We start from the raw sequence: 18737 nt of genomic DNA, 5'->3' as shown, positions 1-18737 counted from the left end.
AAAATATATATAATTAAACACAGAGAAAAACTCTCTTCTTTAGGTTGATTAATTATTCCTCTAACCCGGCAAAAATGACAGCTCAGAATTCTGAACTACATTAAAATAATTGAGCTTTCATCAAGTAGTCATTTGATAAAGTATATAATCACAATTCTCAATTGAGACTGCTACTATGACAACCAATATGGTAAAACATTCTTATTCCAAAATGAGACTTTCCATTGCCAGGACTGGTAAGAGTTCCAGTATTAACACAATGCATACTTTCTCGTGGCACACAACTATATATGTACATAAAAATGATTAATGGAAGCCTATCAACTCTCTGGGCAATATTTGCTAAAGACATTTTATCAATCAATCTAAGATGTATTAATTTACAACATTATACCGTGTTTCCCCGAAAATAAGACCTAGCCGGACAATCAGCTCTAATGTGTTTTTGTAGCACAAATTAATATAAGACCTGGTATTATGTTATTATATTATATTAAATATTATATTAATTATATTAATTATATATTAATTATATTACACTATATTATATTATATTATAGACCCAGTCTTGTATTATAGTAAAATAAGACTGGGTCTTATATTAATTTTTGCTCCAAAAGACGCATTAGAGCTGATGGTCTGGCTAGTCCTTATTTTTGGGGAAACATGGTACATAGGTTAAACCTGGAGCTAAATGGCTCCCTAGAAATTATTATTTTCAAACAAATAGAATCTATGTTAAAAAGTTAGTTTAATGGGCAGAAATATTATTGTCATGTTACAATGATCCCATTATATGCATGACTTTCTCCTAAATACCTGAAAACAATTTGTTCAAAGAAAAGTAAAATCAGGCTTTAGGAGGTCTCTTCTGAGAAGGCCTGAAGGGAGACTGTTCTGATCCAACAAGGGACATTAATCCTATTGGAAATGCTAGAATGGAACAACCTTGCCCAATACGGCTTTCTCCACGTTGTTTGTTGGCTTTAGTTGACAGAGGAAAATAATGTGTTTTAGTCAAAGAAAAAAAAAAATTTTTCATAGATATTTACTTTGCCTGGTGATACATTTTTTTTGTGTGTGTGTGTTAGGAAGATAATAACCAAAAGTATCTCCACAATCAGATCATTAAAATCCAAAGCCCCTCTTCACTTACATATTTAACCAAGGAATGTCTTGCTTTATTGGGAAAAGTCATCCTTTTCTAATGAGCATACGGAATGGGAAGAAAAAAATCCAGACAATCCTCCAACCACCAGCTATGCTATACCAATCCTGATTATTAATGGGATAATTGTTACAGAGAAATTTCCCCAACATCCACAACTCAGTGAAAAAGCTCTATAAGATAAAAAACATTCCTGAATACAAGCTGATTAAATGTGTTGTGCCCTTAAGTCACTCCTTGGAAATGAGTAATAATCTCCTATCATTTAATTTACTACCACCCTCCAAAACACCTGAAAAATTGATATAAATTATCTTAAATTTAAAATTTTTCTCATTGCAGAATGAGCAGAATAGGTTTGGGAAAGGCAAGGTCAGAAAAAAAAAATCTTACTTTAGCAAAATCACAGAAAAAAGATCAGTTACCAGTTTTGCAACTTGACCATCATAATACACACGTGCATCAAGGGCCTCAATTACTATTTAGTGAAATGTCTTTCTTCATTTTTATAATGCATATGACTAGAATACAATAGTTAATTTAAGCAAATAATACAAAATCTGAAAAAAAGAGATCTGCTATATTGAGAAAAATTGTGCTATAGAAAAACATAAACATGTGAAGTTACAAGGCACCTTTACACCCAATTTCTAACATAATCTTTCTCTGGAGTAGAAAGAAACCAGCAAATGAAAACGAAAAAAGGCACATGCATTTATTTCTACACCGAGTCACAAAAATATTGCCTAAAAATTCAACTAGAATTAGAAGCTTGTGACAGAGGGTTATTATGGAAACCAGCTTCTGGCAAAAACTCAAAGTAAAATCTGTTCTAAATCCAAATTAAAAGGTATGTTTTATGCTACTGTAATTAGCTTTAAAGTATACAATTCCCCATGACTGTTCTGAAGGACACAACATAAAGGCACACTGTCCTGTAAATGTTGGCATAACCTTAACTATGTCAGCACCAAGTAACATTCAGAGACTGCCCCCATTTGCTGCAGAAAATAATTGGCACTGATAAAGTACTCCCTTGTTGCTTCCATCTCTCCTGCTGGTGTAACAGGAATAAAAGTCGAGGGAGTTCTATACTTAGCTTCATTGCATGTGTCAGAACTAAGAAAATAAGGTATTTCAAACAAAAATTCATCCTAATAATATATTCAGCAATTTTTTAATTAAGAGCTACTATATAAGTAGGTCAGCACTTGAACTGCCCAGAGGTATAGAATGAAATAATTTAGTTGTTCATAAAATAATGCTCAAGTCAGTCTCCCATAGAAAGTCAAGAGTACTCATGGAAATATGTTCTTAAATTTGGGTTTCCTCAAGCTCTACATTACATAAAAATAGGTATACAGTATTTACCCATGTACCTTAACGATAATGAGCAGATTAAAAGCATTTAAGTCAAAATGTTAATCTTCAAAAAGTGGCAACTCAACTATTAGTACTTTATTTTTAATAACACACAGCAAAGCAACCATTTCACCATAGTTAAGAGCTATAGGGACTGGTACAAGATCCATGGTAATGACGATGAGTGGAATGAAACCAAAGAAGAGCAGTCCCTGAAAATGGTGACCAAAATGTACACAAGTCAGGTCTCTGCATAAGCGTTATTCTAGCTAGCAGAAGGGATGCCATGATCCACTTAAAAAGTTTGTATAGGAGACCAGGTCGATGTACTTGTTAACACTCTCTCATAAAATTTAAAACACCACATCAAAAAGAAAATGAAAAGGGCTATTTAGTAAGTGGCATGTGGCCAAGTCTTAACCCACAACTCCGTGCTGCCTTTCCTAAAGAGGGTACCATGTGAGGTGAGGATGGGCTCTCCTGTTCTATCAGCAGCATACGAGGACTGCACATCAAGCATCTACCCAAGAAGAAGAGAATTTCTGTCTCCTCTTTCTCAGTGAGAGGAAGCCAGATGATTTGCAGTGCATTTGGGGTCTCCATGATCTGGTTCCAAGCCCTGACTTGTCCTCTTCATTCACTCATCATGCAAACAAGTTGACCCTTGAACACCACAGGTTTGAAGGATGCCGGCCCACTTATACACTTTTTTTTTCAATAAATACGGTAAATTAGTTTTTCTTCCTTATGATTTTAATAACATTTTCTTTTCTCTTTAAGAATACAGTATGGAATACATATAACATATAAAATGTGTGTTAGTTGACTTTACGATGTCGGTAAGCCTTCCGGTGAATAGTAGGCTATTAGTAATTAAGTTTCTGGGGAGTCAAAGGTGATATGTAGGTTTTCGACTGCATGGGGTCGGGACCCCACCCCATGTTGTTCAAGGGTCAACTGTATTCCCATACTGCAAATGAGCCCATTGCTCCCTGCCATCCTCACTGCCCTTTCTTCCCTCGATTCCCACCTATCCATCCTTCACAATGCATTCCAAAGACACCCCGGACAAGGAAAGTTTCCCTGCACTTCTAGGTTTCCCTACAGCACTTTCTCATCCATTTTGCCTTATATTGTCTGATTAGACTGAGTTTTCTAAGTGCTGACTCTCCATTATCTCCCAACAAGAGCTAAGGGTACCACACGCACACCTGCACATAACAGGAAGAATCAAGGCCAACACTTCCAAGTCCAACTAGAACCCTAGACTGCATATGTGGAGTGCGACTGTTTCTGGGCTAAAATGGTCTGCAGCTGCAATCTGTGATGTTTCTGGCTGACATGCAGGTCTATACAAGGTACAATGGGAAAGAAATCTATTAAATGTGTCCCGAGGCTCTCCTGAACATGTCTAAACACAAATGTGGTTTTATAATATTGCACTCATCTTGCAGTTAGGCCAAATGAAAATACTAAAACTCAACTTACAGCAAGTCCCCACATGTGCTCAAAGCAAGGCTTTGCCTTATTAGAAGTCTTAAAATTTGATGTAATGTAGATATTCACATATTCAAATAAAAGTGTGGGTTAACCAGGAGCAAAATCCAGTTACCAAGATAAAGCTCCTTTTATCAACTAGTCTCAATTTAATCTGGCATATTCATTTATAGCATCAGTAGAGAATTTTAGTGATTTAATGAACTGGAAAGGTAATAAATTCTCAGCAATTCACATAAAGGGAGGAAAGCAGTCATGAATAATCTAAAAAAATGGATAACTAAAGAGACTTTTATATGTGGTTTTGAAATGTGTTTCGTCTGTACTTAACACTGAATGGATGAATTTCCACTATATTAGACACACCCAATCTTCAAACGAAGTAACAAAACAGGCTTGTGTGTACAGGGCTGAGTGTATGAGCAGTTTAGAAATCCAGGCCTATCCCCGAACAAACCACACTGTTAGGGATGGGCAATGTCACACTGCAGATTGCTGCAGAGCATGAGCAAAAGCAGAGAAGGACACCTCCACGTGTGTGTCCCCGTGTGGCGTTATACTACTAAGAACCACAGTGTTAAATAATCAAGTGTCCCCCACCCCCAAAACAAGGAATTCTCAACTTCCGTGCAAGTACTATCTTACAATATGAGAGTAAAAATAAATGGAGATGGTAATATCAATAGTGGAATAGCTGAATATCCTAGCCATGGCTGGACAATGTCTTGCTGGGCTTGGGGTGTTTATGAAACTTTTACCACCAGCAATCACTTAAAAAAATTTCAGTAGGGTTGATAATGTAAACAAACTGTTGTAAAGTAATGGCTTGAAATGTGTGTTGGCAAAAAAATAAAAGATAGCTTGAATTTCCAAGTCAGTTCAACTGTTTTTTTCATAAAAGTGTATTTTTTGGAAGGTGGAATAAGATAAATACATTGTTTTGCCACTGTTGTTTAAAGTGTGAATGCTTTTTCATGTATTACGCATTTTAAGCAGCTTTGAATCACACTGGATAAGAAAGTATCTGAAGTTGGTACAAGTGACTGAAGCCCACTGACCTCTCAGTGACACCTGGTAGTGGTGAAGCATAACCAAAGCCCTCATGGAAAGAGCCATCTGGTCCAAACTGAAAATGGAGGGTTTTCCCCAGGAGCTCCGAAATATAAGGACTAGTCCATAGCTTGGCTCTGTGTCTGTTTTTTCTTTTCACTATCGATGCTGCTGGTTCCTAAGCCACTTGAAGGTCACTCCAGTGGACCCTGAGCAGTCAAAGGGAACAGGCACTGAAGGACCACTCCCGTCGCCCTTCCTTCCCCATTTCTCCCCAGCCCACACCTGGGGACATGGGTTAGGAACAGTAGTGAAACCACTTGAGTGAATGTGGATTAGATTCCTCTGCCATAATCAATGCACTTGTTTCATAAGGAATCTCTGGGAGATGCAGCAGTAAAAATTGTGGATTTTATTAAAACTTGACCCTAGAGTATATGTCTTTTTAACATTCTATATGATAAAATGGGAAGTATGCTTAAAGCATTTCTGGTGGAACTGAGATACAACAATTCCTTGAGAAAAAATATCTGTGCATCTGTTTCTGTTAGGACTGAAACCAGTCGCTTTTTTTCATGGAACTCCACTGTACTTGGGAAAATACACAAAGTGTGCTCATTGACACCAAAGTGTGTAGCAGACATTTTCTCAAAAATGGATGAAGTGAGTCTCTCACTTCAAGGAAAACTATTGCCAATGATAACATTCAAACATCCAAGCAAAACTTTGAATTTTGGAAATCTTGATTATGCTACCATTAGCTTGATAGTTTCCCAATAGTTAAGACTATTTCTGGTGAGATTCGTGACGATGTTAAATACATGTAATTTTTTGACATTGTGTAATGAAACATGTCAACATATGAAAGAGTTACATAACTCAGTGAACCAATGTTTTCTAATAACAATGCAATTACATGACAGAATCACGCATGGCTAAAAAGTCCATTCAAAGTACAAGGTAGACCAATGGATTTTAGTAAACAGGAGTACAAAAAGTTCACTGATGGTTTTAGATTCCACATGGCAGTTAACCTTTAAGAAACTGTCATTCAAGTTTTGATGAGGTATCAAATAATACCCACAATTATCTGAAAAGGCTATTAAAATATTCCTTCCTTTTCCAGCTACGTATCTGTCTTGAGGTTGGATTTTCTTCGTATGTTTCAACCAAAATGTTTATTTATTTTTAAACAAATAAGTAAATATTTAAAGTTTTTGTTTTCATTTCTACTCAACACATATAATCCCTATAAACAAAAGATCTCTGGGGTGCTCAAAATATTTAAAAGTTTAAGAGTCTCGAGACCAAAGAGTATGAGAACCACTGACATCATAAGGAGTTTGGATTTATTGTGTGATTGGTGGTAAGCCACTAGAGGTTTTCAACAAAGACTCTTTAAAAAATAGTGTAAGTGATCAGGGCCAGGTTTCTACACATACCTGCTTTTTGGTTTTACTCATCCAGAAATCAATCACTAATTCTCAAGGCATAATTCTCAACCATTCACTCCAGAAAATTTTTTTTTGTACATTAGGTAGACAGACTGGAGAACACAAAAGAAATATGACAATCTCTGCCACAAAAATTAAATTATATTTGATCTATGACATTGCTTGATATCTTGGCTTTGCCCCAACCTCAGTAAATTCATAGAATACAGGTACAAGATACATCAATTGATGACACCTTCTTTGAAGACCTTAAGATAAAAATTTAAATGAATTTTGAGTAGACAACTGTCCCTAGAAACTTCATATAAACCAGCAAAAAAGAAGCAAATCTCTTTGATAAATTACTTTCTCCTGTATAACACTTCCATAGCAACTTCTGCTGTTCCCCAAGCATGGCTACCAACATTTAACAGAATTTGTTGTTCACTTTTTTCCTTCATTGAAGAGAAACACATTAGGTAGAACCTGCTTTCCGCCACACCATTTTAATACCTTCCTATACACTATTTCTGTATAGTACAGTGTTTAGTATAACATCAAAATCTTCCTATATTTTAAGTACTAGAAAATAGTTTGTTGGAAATAAAGTTTAGGTTAGTATTTTGCAAAAGTCCAGACATAGGAAATATTTAATCTACGAGCAGTAACTTTTCATTTTAAAACAGCTTTTACTAAATAAAGATCTGGTGTTCAAACAAGATTCTCAACTTCATTCCTACAAACATTTTAGAGGTTGTGCATCTTAGGATTGTTATCCTCATAATTATTTTAAAGTCAATAATTACACGTTATAGAAAGATTGTAAAAACAAAATATAGTTTGTCCTGATCTTGACCATCTGATTTTCTGATAACCCACCCCAAACACCATTATATAATGGCATTCCCTAGCCAACACCCACCTGGTAAGAATATATCACTGCCTGCTGACGATTTTGAGTACATGCCAGGAGTTGTATGCTAGCCAAGAGGTCAGGATCAATTTTGGCACTTTGAGGAGTCTTTCATGGCACTGACAAGAAAAAGTAGATAACAAAGTAACTCAGAATTTCAGGAAAGCATGGGCTAATCCCATAGGTCCCACAGGAATACTTATTGTATAGTATTAAATTAACTAGACAATCTACTAATTCATATAAGGAAGTTCTACAATATTTACTGAAATGTGCTGAAACCATTTGGAGGGGTGGGGAGTCTGCCAGGAGAGACTGACTCTGGCTGGAGGCATCAGAAGTAACTATATTTGTGCACTCTTCCTCACTGCTACTGCGCACTCTCCAACAGATGGGCGCCAGCTTCCAGCACTTTATTTCCTAAGGCCATAGGAGAGGGTGAGGGAAGAAACCACAGCAAGGGAGGGAGCACTCTGGGACGCACCCTTGCCAGACTGGGTGTCTTACATGGGGGAGTGGGTGGAAAGGCTGTGCAAGAGAAAGGGGGTATATGTAGGTAGCAACAGCTGTTTGGAGCCTGAGCCTGCATCTGGAGCAGGAGGTGCTTCTGGGGAGCTTCTCACCATTTTTAATGTTGACAATAAGATTATTCTGGGAAGAGATGCCTGGTATAACCTTAGTTAAGAATTTTATCATTTTCTAGACTTTCTAGGAATGTAGATCATTCTGAAATAAGTCACCGCCACCTTCACCCCCCCAAAAAACACACACATCTAAACAAAGTTTGACTATTACACTAACTTTTCACTATATTGTCCATGAACAAAGGTATGAAAATAGTGGCAATCTATATGTAACCCTAGTCTATCCAGAGATGTAAAGTATAATAATTGCTGACAACCAAAATTAATTCTCACTATAGAATAGGTATGTTTGCTGGTGATGGGTAGGCAAGACCACCACTTCCAAAAAACTAGATGAATTTAAGGAAAGGTGGCAATTAAAAAAAAAAAAAATCTACATAGGAAACAAATACACGGATCCCCAAATCAGGTGTAGTGCTATAAAAACAAGGTGTGTTTTCCAACTGGGCTATCTATTAATAGCCTAAACTAACAGATATTTTGTGATTCAGTCACAGAAAGGCAGGTCACTGCCTTCCATTCAGCCTTGGCCAATAGTACTGATTGTTCCCAGTTCAAAATACATTGTAACAGTGGTATCTGCAAAAGAATGAGTCTTCACAATAACAAAACACAGACACAATGCAAACTCATAGTGTAGATGCATTCAGAACAGTGGTGCTTCTGAAATTTTATTTCTAATAGGTATGATAATCATGACTAAAATGTTTATACCCTCTAACTGAATGTGGGGACTGCTCTTGCTCATATGCTATTACAGAAAAATGAAGTAGATTAAAAAAATAAGAAACTAGACATGCCTTGAGGAAAATAAAAAGTGGAAACTGAAGGAAATTTTCATATTTTTGTATTAGGTAACAGCTATTGGATTTACGCATTTCTAGAGATACATACATCATGGTTTTGGCTTATTGTCTACTCTTTGCTTACATGATCTCTAATAATCATCTTTTTCTTGCACGTCACCAGTATATGCACAGCAACTGCAACAGTACAAACCGTACAAACATTTCTTGCTCTATTAAAAGAGAGGGAAAGAAATCTGATGTTTTTGATATATTCTCAGATTTGAAGGAGACTCTAGAAACACTGTAAGCAAAACTTTAAAATGACTGCTGTATCATCTGCAGTGTACTCTTGTCCAGGAAACTGAAGGTAAAGGATGAGATCCTTTGAATTAGAGGATTTAGTATCATGTTCAATTATATGCTTCTCTGTGGTTCTGAAGGGTTTCAAAATCAGCTTATAAAAGAACCTCAGAGGAAAAAAGGTTTAAAGGGGACATGAGAAATGGAGAGATGTCCTGAACAGCAAGAAAGCAGGAAAGGAGAAAATAAATGGTTCCATTCCACTTTAACACATTTGTTGAAACATACTGTAACAGTATATCACTAGGGAGCTCAGGCATGAATCTGAAAAGTTCCCAAGGTGAGGCTGCTGCCCATCCTTGGTTAAAAACTGGAATCCAAAGACTGCAGGTTCTAGAATATAATTCACATGTGAATAGAGGCAATTGGTTAGGCTTTTCTGACAGTTAATTGGCCTTTGCCTACACATTGACAGCTAGCACTTTACAGACAGTATCCTATTTAATCCTCACAACCACTCTATGTATTATATCCATATAAATTTTACATGTTTTGGGACTTCTCCCTTGCTGATGGGATGCTAAATAATCAATGTTGGATCCACAGATACCAAAGGACTATGCTCCCTTAGGAGAAAATCATTGGGGGGAGAAAAAGAAGGCAGAATACACTTATTCATTCAGAAATATTTATTGAGTGCCTTCAATGTACCATACACTTGGGACACAGTAATGAACAGACATACAACACTTGCTAACATGGAACTTAAACTCTAGCAGAAGTGGGGAAAAGAGACAATTCACCCAAAACAAACAAGTCATATAGTAATTTAGAAGATAATACATACTGCGAAAAGAAAGAGTATTACAGGAGGTATACAGGGCGAAGTTTGCAATTATAAACAGGGGAGACCTCATTGACAAGGTGATATTTTAGTGAATACTCAAAGGAGGTGAGAGAGTTGGCCATGAATAAATACATCTGGGGAGAAGACATTACAAGCAGATGGAAAATCAGCAGAAAGACCTAAAAGTGGGAACATGCTTGATGCGTTCCAGGATGAGCAAGGAGGTAAGTATGACTGGAATGGAGAGCAGGAGAGGGAGCGAAGTGGGGAAGAGGTGAGAGTTAGTGGTAACCAGGTTGTATCCTTTGTATCCATCTTTGTGAATCTTTATGAGAAGTCTGACTTTCATTCTGAGTGAGATGGAAAGTCATTGGAGGGTTTTAAGTGTAACCTAACTTATGTTTTTAAAAAAGATCACTCTTTTATACTGACAACAAATTAAAGGGGGGAAGCCAGAGAAGGAGAAAGGAGAGGATATTGCAGTAATTCAGGCAAGAGGTCCTGGAGATTCGGACAAAGGTTCTAGCAGCAGAGGTGGGAAAGGGGAATGAACTCATGGATTTATTTGGAAGACAGGCTTCTGGAAACATTTTGAAGATAAAGCAGCAGGATTTGCTGACAGTCTACATGTAGAGTGGGAGAGAAAGAGAAGAATCAGGATGATTCCAAGGTTTTTGGCTGAATAAACTGAAAAAATGGAGCCAAAACAGAGCCCATTGCAGGGAGAGCAGGTTTGCAGAGGAGTATCAACAAATTTAGTTTTAGTCCTGCTAAAATGGAGGTGTCTTTTATGGACTCAAGTAAGGAAGTAAAAAAAGTCGTTGGCATGTACGTCAGAAGTTTAAGAAAACTACCCCATCTAGAAATATACATTTGGGAGTCTTAAGCAGCAACTGTGACAAGAGACCTACAAGAACTGAGCCCTGAAGCATTTCCAATTAACAGATTGGTAACAAAAGAAAACCAGCACAGGCGCAGCACACACACGCACACATACAAAACCACACACACACACACACACACACACACACACACACAAATGAAAAGAAGAAACCAGTGGACCAGTGGCATAGGAGGAAAAGCAGGCGAGTGTAGTGTCCTCAAAATCAAATGAAGAAAGTGTGTCAAAAAAAGAGGGAATGACCAATTATACCCAATGCTGCTAACAGGTACAGATAAAGAACTGACTGTTGGAGTTAGCAAATGGGAATATTTTCTTTTGAAAAAGCCCAGTGACTGTATCCCACCTGACCACCACGCCAGAAGACATTATGTACTAAATATAATGTTATCTTTCCATTATCTCACGAATTGAATTTGTTTTTCTTATCCAAAAGGAAGGATCTGCTCCAGTTTAATATTTGGGACTCAAATTAGCAGTTTGTTAAATACCAGTGCAAACCTTCAGATGCTAACAGTACTTTGCTAATATTCCTGTCCTTTAAAAAATTAAAAATACCTCTAGGTAAATTGGAAATAAAAGGATAGATTTCCTTTGTCCTCATGAAGAATTATGATAAACCAAAACCCAATATCACACCATTATTTTTCCTATTAAAATAAAGAACACAGTTTTGTACATTATTGCTATTACTATTTGAGAATGTTCCAAAATGCTAATACTAGCGCAGCCTGCCATAAAACCAAAACAAAAGGTATAATTATGAAAAAGTAAACACAAAGTGCCATTATCTGCAATTGATTATATAACTAGAATACCCAAGAGAAAAAACTGCAAAGCTCTTAGAATAAGAGCCAGCAATAAAATATACAAAAATCAACGACTATCTTATAACACCAATAGCCAATGTGAAGAACTCATCACACAAACAAAAACATACATAGCTAAGAAGAACCATAACAAGAAATATTAGGACTTACATCAAGATTTAAAACAAAACAAACAAAAGATCAACAACAAGCCTCTGCTAGGAAGTTCTGAATAACCTTTCATGTCCCTCAATAGAAACACTGACTATTCTACATGTAGATGACAGTCCTTGCCAACGAACAAAAATGCAACATAATTGGGTATTTTTTAGTTCTAAGAATTCATCTGCAGTCATTCAGATGAAGATGGCTGTTTTGACTAAACATTCGAGTACATCTTCTTTCTAAACTCCATTAAAATGGCAGTAAAGAGATCTTCCTAGTAGACAGAGACCTAAGGACTTAAGAGAACACAAGCAGAAACTACAACAAAACCATGAAGTGGAAAGCAGATGGACAAGTAGCAACTTAGCAGACATAAAAGAGTGAACCCTTTACACCTTCAGCGAGGAAAGCGAGGAAAGTGGAGCGAAGCATTCCAGTGAGATCTCAAAAAACTGCAGGTGACAGAGTGGCAGGCAAACGTAATGTTAGTGTAGGGCTGTTTGAGAAGCCCTACATCCATAGATGCCCTTCCCACCTCCTCACTGTAGAGCTGCGGCTGACAGTCCCAGAGCCCAGCAAGACTGAAGACTGATTCTCATGAGAGTGAGTTATTGGGACTATGAGAGCATGGGAACCTTCCCCAAAGGGACTATACAAAGAGGATGCGCTAAGACTCCAGCTAGATGCCTCCTTGAACACTGGCAGCTAGCCCCTTTCCTCACTGCAGAGCTTTGGGAGACTATTCTCTGACCAGCCCAATACAAAAGAGCGGACAAATGGCCCCGTGGAAAACTCAGAAGAAACAGTAATAGTCAAAAGGCTGCCACTGGGAGACTAAGGGGATGGGTGGGTTAATAGTAGGGGCCACTTATTTTACAATAAGCCTTTCTTCTAGCACTCTTACACTATGTGCATGCATTAGTTTTAAGATAAGATAATAATCTCTATCTGAAATGACATGTGCACGTAATTGGTTGTTTTTTTTTGTTTTTGTTTTTAAATAGTGTGACTTGCTCTACCAGATATTTCTATGTATTCCAAATCTACAATCAAAAAGATCTGGCATTGATTAGGATTAAAGATAATGCGTAGATGAGTAAAACCTAAAATGGAACGACACCCCAAAACCAGTTAAGATCTTAACATATAATAAAGGGAAAAAAAACACTAACCAATGAGGAAAGTATGGACAATTTAACAAATCAAATGGTGCTGTAGAACTGACTAGTTGGGGAGAAGGTAGTAAAAGACAATTCATATCCATACACTAATATAGAATTAAATATAAAAATCTAATATATCCCCCCCAATTTTTATTTCACTCCCTTCACCTCTGGGCTTTCCAAACATAAAAGTTTACAAGGAAAAATCATAAAGGACAAGATTAGAAATATTTGATTATATAAAACTGAAAATATTTTGTTGGACAATACCATAAAAGTAAATTAAAAGATGAGTAATGAGCTGAGGGGCGGAAATCATTACAAATATGATAAAGGCACAATACTCTTTATATAAAACAGATATTTAAAACCATTTTTTAAACAATCAATTAAGAATAAAATGGGCAAAGACCTGAATAAATTCTCAAAAGGTAAAACTAATAAAAAGCTACTGTATTTTGCCATGTATAATGTGCACTTTTTTGCCCAAATTTGTGAGGGAAAAATAAGGATGCACATTATACATGGATAGTACTAATTCTATATCTATATAAATGTTTTTAATCCTTTTATGCTTACGCGTTAATAGTGTAATTCTAGAAATCAATAACGATATCCCTATGCAAAATAACACCCCCAAATACGATGATCGGTTTTGTTGAACTTATGACAAACTTGCAAGGACTAAGAGCTCTTGGCCTTCTATGGTGAGTAAATATTATAAATTTGTTACTGGTACATAAAATTTCTTGTACCTTGTATCTGGTCTTGTGTTTTGCAATTATTTGTTACATAAAATTTCTTCTACCATAATATGTTAAAAAATAAACGCTAAAATTCTTTTATAATACAAAAAGCAAGTATCTAAATGTAAACAAATAAAAATTTGAACTAAAAAAACTAAAACGAAAGTTATTTTTCCCTGAAAGTTTGGGCCAAAAATGTGGGTGCACGTTATACACGAGAGCGCAGTACACACGGCAAAATACAGTTAATTATTAATTTCACTAGTTACCAAAACCATAAATTATAACCACATCTTTACAGAAATTCATGAAAAATTAAACATTGGAGTGCTGACACCATGGCGAGACCATTCAGCACTTAACAGAATCAGTTGTCTTAGCATAAGCAATTTGGCAATATGCCTCAAGAATCGTACGAGTTCACCTCTACCCCAGGAATTCTTCTATAAACTAGCCCAAGCAAGTCAGAAATACTGAAACTTTCAGACAAAGGCATTTATCCCAGCTCTGCCTGCGTGCCATTACTGACTCCTTTGCCAGACTCCATTGAGGATCTTCCTTTATTTGGTTTATTCCATCTCTCCCAATCTCTACCTTGCAGCCACCATTATTACCCTTATTCTATACAATCATGAAACACAATGAAAAAATTGAGTAAAGTCACTTAAATGGAAAGTGGCTCAGCTAGGATAGGATTTGCAACCAGCATTGAATATCATATTCTCAACCACTAAAAATGGAAATATGTCAAACAATAGAAAACTATTAAACTTGGGCATATCCACTTTTAAAAATCTTATTTTAAAGGAAGATTTATGGACACAGGAAATGTCTGTGATTTATTAAGCGAAAGGGGAATATTTGAAACTACAGATGAAATGAAAATGTCAATTTTGTTTAAAAATAAGTCTATGCAGACAAATATAAAGTGACAAATGGAAGAACATCCCATGAACAGTTGTTTATTTCTGAATGATGTAATTCTGATTTTTATTTTATTTTTATTTCTTAATTTTTCTCTAATTCTGAAAATGTCTACAACAGGAATAATTGCTTTCTATTTTAAAATGTTTTAAAACCATAGAAACAATAGAAATTCTCAGCTGCAGTTGCTTAGAAGGCCTCAATTTTTAAGGATGTGATGAAAATAGGAAAGACTAGGGGAGAGATCACCATCTTAGCAACATGGCATTACTTCTGAACAAGGTCCCTCAAATTAGAGGGTTTTCCATCACTATTCTTAGAATAAAATGGGAAAAATTAGCCTTACAGAACTTGCTTGATAGCCCAGTTAACTGAAACGTAACTGGCACATAAAACAAGATATAATAGCAAGAGTAAACCTCTTCAACATCCAATATATGCTCGGAATCACTGGACTACTAAAAGCATTTTGAAATTCACTGATTGACTTCCGATTATTATTTACACAGTAAAGTTTGAAAGGTTTCAAAAAACAAAAAGCAACTAACATTTCTGCACTACTGTTAAAGTACAGAACAGTTTTAACAGTTCCTTAGAAGGCAAACTGGATTAGATGACCACAAATATCTGTTTTGAGCATAAAAGAAATAATATTTAAAAAATCTACCTTTGCTTGGATGTGTGTGTTGGGGAAGGGAATTTGAGTGGGTGTTATTTGTAGACAAACTGTGTCTTTCCTTTGTTACTTTAAAGTGTAACATTACAAGTGGTTTAACTTTTTGTAAAGAATCATGGATGGCAAAGTACTTTCTAGGAACAAAACAACTTAAAAGCTGACATTTTTTGCCATAAATTATCAAAGGTTTTTTGTATGGCCAATGGGATTATACTCATTTTAAAAATTTCTTAAATATAAGGCCTTAGGACTCTAGACAAATAATGCATACAATTCTTAGGTTTGTGTACCCCAAAGAGAACTCAAAAAAAAAAAAAAAATTGTTTCCACCTCACTGTGGAACTCTGTTAAACAAGTCTGCAGAGCAAAGACTGGGAAAGGATTAATATTCAGGGAACATAGCCGCTAGCAGTATCACCCCATACAACAGCATTAATAAATAATTCTGTAATTACTTAGAAAGAAACTAGAACTGTATGAGCTCACCCTTACCTGCGCTAAGGCCAAGAACTGAAAAGGGTGATTCAAAATCTTCAGAAAAGGAAGTCCTATTCAGAAACCCAAAGGTACCGACTCGCCCACTTCCCCTGGAGGACCGGTTGCTATGGGAACCCGCAGTAACCCTTCAAAGCCTGTACAGTCTGGGCCAGGGGGTCCTGTCAGAGGTTAGGGGGATAGATGAAAGAGGGGAGCGGGAGGAGGGTGAAGAGGGGGGGTTGAGAGCGGGTTAAAAGAAGAAACCCCTTGGCGGAGGCAGGGGTCAGAGGAACTGGGCTTAGTAACCCCAACAGAAATTCAAAACACCACTTAGAGAGGAGTGTCTGAATGCTGGAGTCATGTAATAGTTCAACTGAAGTTTGAACCATTAAAGACACTTCCCTTCGTCCCCAGTGGGAAACAAACCACCCTTTGTGAGATCCCATCTATGGAAAATGAAGCTATGGAGTTTCATCTCATCAATTACAAACTGAATGATACTTCGTAAAACTAAAAGTCTGACTTTCTTATATTAAACCAGTGGTTCCCAAACTCTACTGCACAACGGGATCACCTCAGTCTGTTTAAAATATAAAGTTTTAATTAATCTGGGGTGTGATTAGAGCATAGAGTTTTACAACTCCCAGTGATTCTCTTGTGCAGCCAATTTTAGGAACTGTATTCCACGACTTGGCGAGGTGGCAGAGAATATTTAAAAAAAGAAGAGAAAAAGAAAGCACAATTGTCTCTGTGTCTTTTTAAGGCTAATAATAGAATTAGCTAGCTTTTTCCAAGCACACACAGGACAATAGGTTGCTTCATAAATAGCAATCCGAAGCATACCCTAACAATACTTTCTTTGAGATAAAAAGCCCGGGCAGTGTAAGTCCTTTCTTCCCAAGAGAGCAAACATCCTTCTTACCAAAACACTAAACTTAAATACCTATTTTAACAACGAATAGGCCATGAATGCTGCTGAGAACCTAGTGGACGAGCTCCGGCACCAGAAGGAAACTCAGTCTCCCGTAGCCCACCATCAATGGCCGGGGTGCTGCGGCGCCCAGGGCTGAGCAAAGCTGGGATGGCGGTCCCTGGAACCCCCTCAATAAAGTTACTTGTAGTAAGTTTGCTCCTGTTTGCAACCGTGCGCCTCCCGGGGCGAGGGGCGCGGCCCCCTCCACCTGCTCCGCGCCAAGGCTCCCCCGCCGCGCCCCCTCGCCGGACGTCCGCCACCTCCGGGGGTCTAGCGCTCCGCGGGCGCGCCTACGGCCGCCTTAAGCCCGGGGGCGCTCGTCTCTTCCCTCCCCGGGGTCCCTTGGCTGCAGGGGCCCGGCCCATTGGGCTGGGCGCGGGGACCCCCGCGCGGGCCGGGCTCCGTCCCGCCTGGAACCCTCGGGAAGCCTGCCCGTGCGGCCAGCACTTCTCAAGCCTGGGCGGGGCTGGGGGGAGCCCCTGCATCCCCAGGTCCGAGGCCAGCCCGTGGCCCGGTCCCGGCCCAGCAGCGCTCGGTCCCTCCAGCCCGCGGCCGGGAGCGCGCCCCTGTCCAGACGGTCCGGCGCTGCGCACGCGCGAAGGCACTCGCCCGCTCACACGCGTCGCCCTCACTCACCGCCCACGCTTCTCGTCGCCTCCGGAGCCGCCGCCGCCTGCGCTGGTCGCCGCTCGCCACCCCGGCCAGGTGCCCACTCCTGAGGCCCCGGCCCGGGCACTCCGGGATCTAGCGCCCGGCGGGCTTGGCGGGAACCCGCACGCAGGGCACGCTCCGAGGGGCCGCGCGCGCGCGCGCGCCGGTAGGGGGGAGAGGGCGGGACCAAGTGGGCAGCGCGCCCAGAGGAGGCTGCAAAGACGGGGCATGCGCACTGCCTGTCCCTTCTAGGGTCTATTTGCGAAGTGGGCGGTTCCCCTGAACCAGTGAAACCAAGGAAAGTGGAAGAGGGCCAGGAGTGTCCCTCACTGAGAGGCAAGTTAGCCCTTGTCCCACCAACTGAAGTTCTTTAATCTGGTTCATTCATCAATTAGTGTGTTAAATATTTATTGAGCACCTACTTTGGCAGAGCCCCTGTGCAAGATATGGGGCATCCTACACTAATGGGGAACCAATTACATTTGGGTTTGGGATTCCATTTCCAGAGCTGATTCTAGCTCTGTCTTTGAACAGATAAGGAGAGTGCATAAATAGAGATCACCCAGTACCTAAAACTGCAAACCTTAACTACTCTCTGAAGCAATTCAGGGAAAGGGGCATTGCTACTGGCTGGGGTGAGAAAGAATAAGAGCTAGAAGATAAGTTCACTAGGTGAGAAAGGTGAATACAAAGGCATAAGTGGCAAAAAAATCAAATAGTATGTGAGCTCATGAACCCTACTGGGGACAAATTGAGTGAATGTATTGTTGATAATGAAGGGTACAAACGATGGCTGGAAGGGTAGGTGAAGCTCATTTGGAAATTATTTTTAATGTTTAACCTCAATTTTTTAGCTTCTTTTCAGTGGGTAATCGAGATATAATAAAGTTGGGTGGAGAGGGGCAGGTAGTAGAACTTAGGAATATAAAAACTACAAACATGAAATGTTGTATGTACTCTAGGCAAGAAGTAGTAGGGTCCTAAATTCAAGTGTTAGCACCAGGAATGGAAAGCATGGAAACATTTTTAGTGATTGTGAAGAACAGGAGCATTCCTTAGCTTTATAATGGACACCTACTTCGTTAGATAAGATCACAATCCTTGGTAAATATTTATTAGTGGATAAATTAGACCTCTAAAATATGCAACTATAGCCATTAAGTGATTTTTTAAACATGAATTTGGCCCTCAACTGTTAAGTTGAGAGGCGGTGTGAATAGTGAGAGACACACATGGGCTTTTGAAAACAG

The 18737-nt window shown here is 38.6% G+C and overlaps 1 protein-coding gene across 2 annotated transcripts in view; it reads right to left on the bottom strand.

Annotated features, from left to right (window-relative positions):
* BTBD3 (BTB domain containing 3) overlaps positions 1–17632 on the bottom strand; it is a 34267-nt gene extending 16635 nt beyond the window's left edge. The window contains exons 1-2 of one of the 2 annotated variants that reach the window (XM_019734913.2): positions 17473–17632; positions 7433–7542 (exon numbers count right to left, since the gene is read on the bottom strand). In XM_019734913.2, the coding sequence (XP_019590472.2) occupies positions 7433–7475 (43 nt within the window). In that variant the 5' untranslated portion in view covers positions 7476–7542; positions 17473–17632. The remainder of the gene's footprint in view (positions 1–7432; positions 7543–17472) is intronic. The other variant, XM_019734914.2, reaches the window with a different exon arrangement.
* Positions 17633–18737: the final 1105 nt, after the last annotated feature.

Source organism: Rhinolophus sinicus, linkage group LG13 (genome assembly GCF_036562045.2).
Source record: "Rhinolophus sinicus isolate RSC01 linkage group LG13, ASM3656204v1, whole genome shotgun sequence".
In the NCBI taxonomy this organism is placed as follows: domain Eukaryota; kingdom Metazoa; phylum Chordata; class Mammalia; order Chiroptera; family Rhinolophidae; genus Rhinolophus; species Rhinolophus sinicus.
The sequence above is the reverse complement of the archived record's forward strand: the minus strand, read 5'-3'. Positions and strand labels throughout refer to the sequence as shown.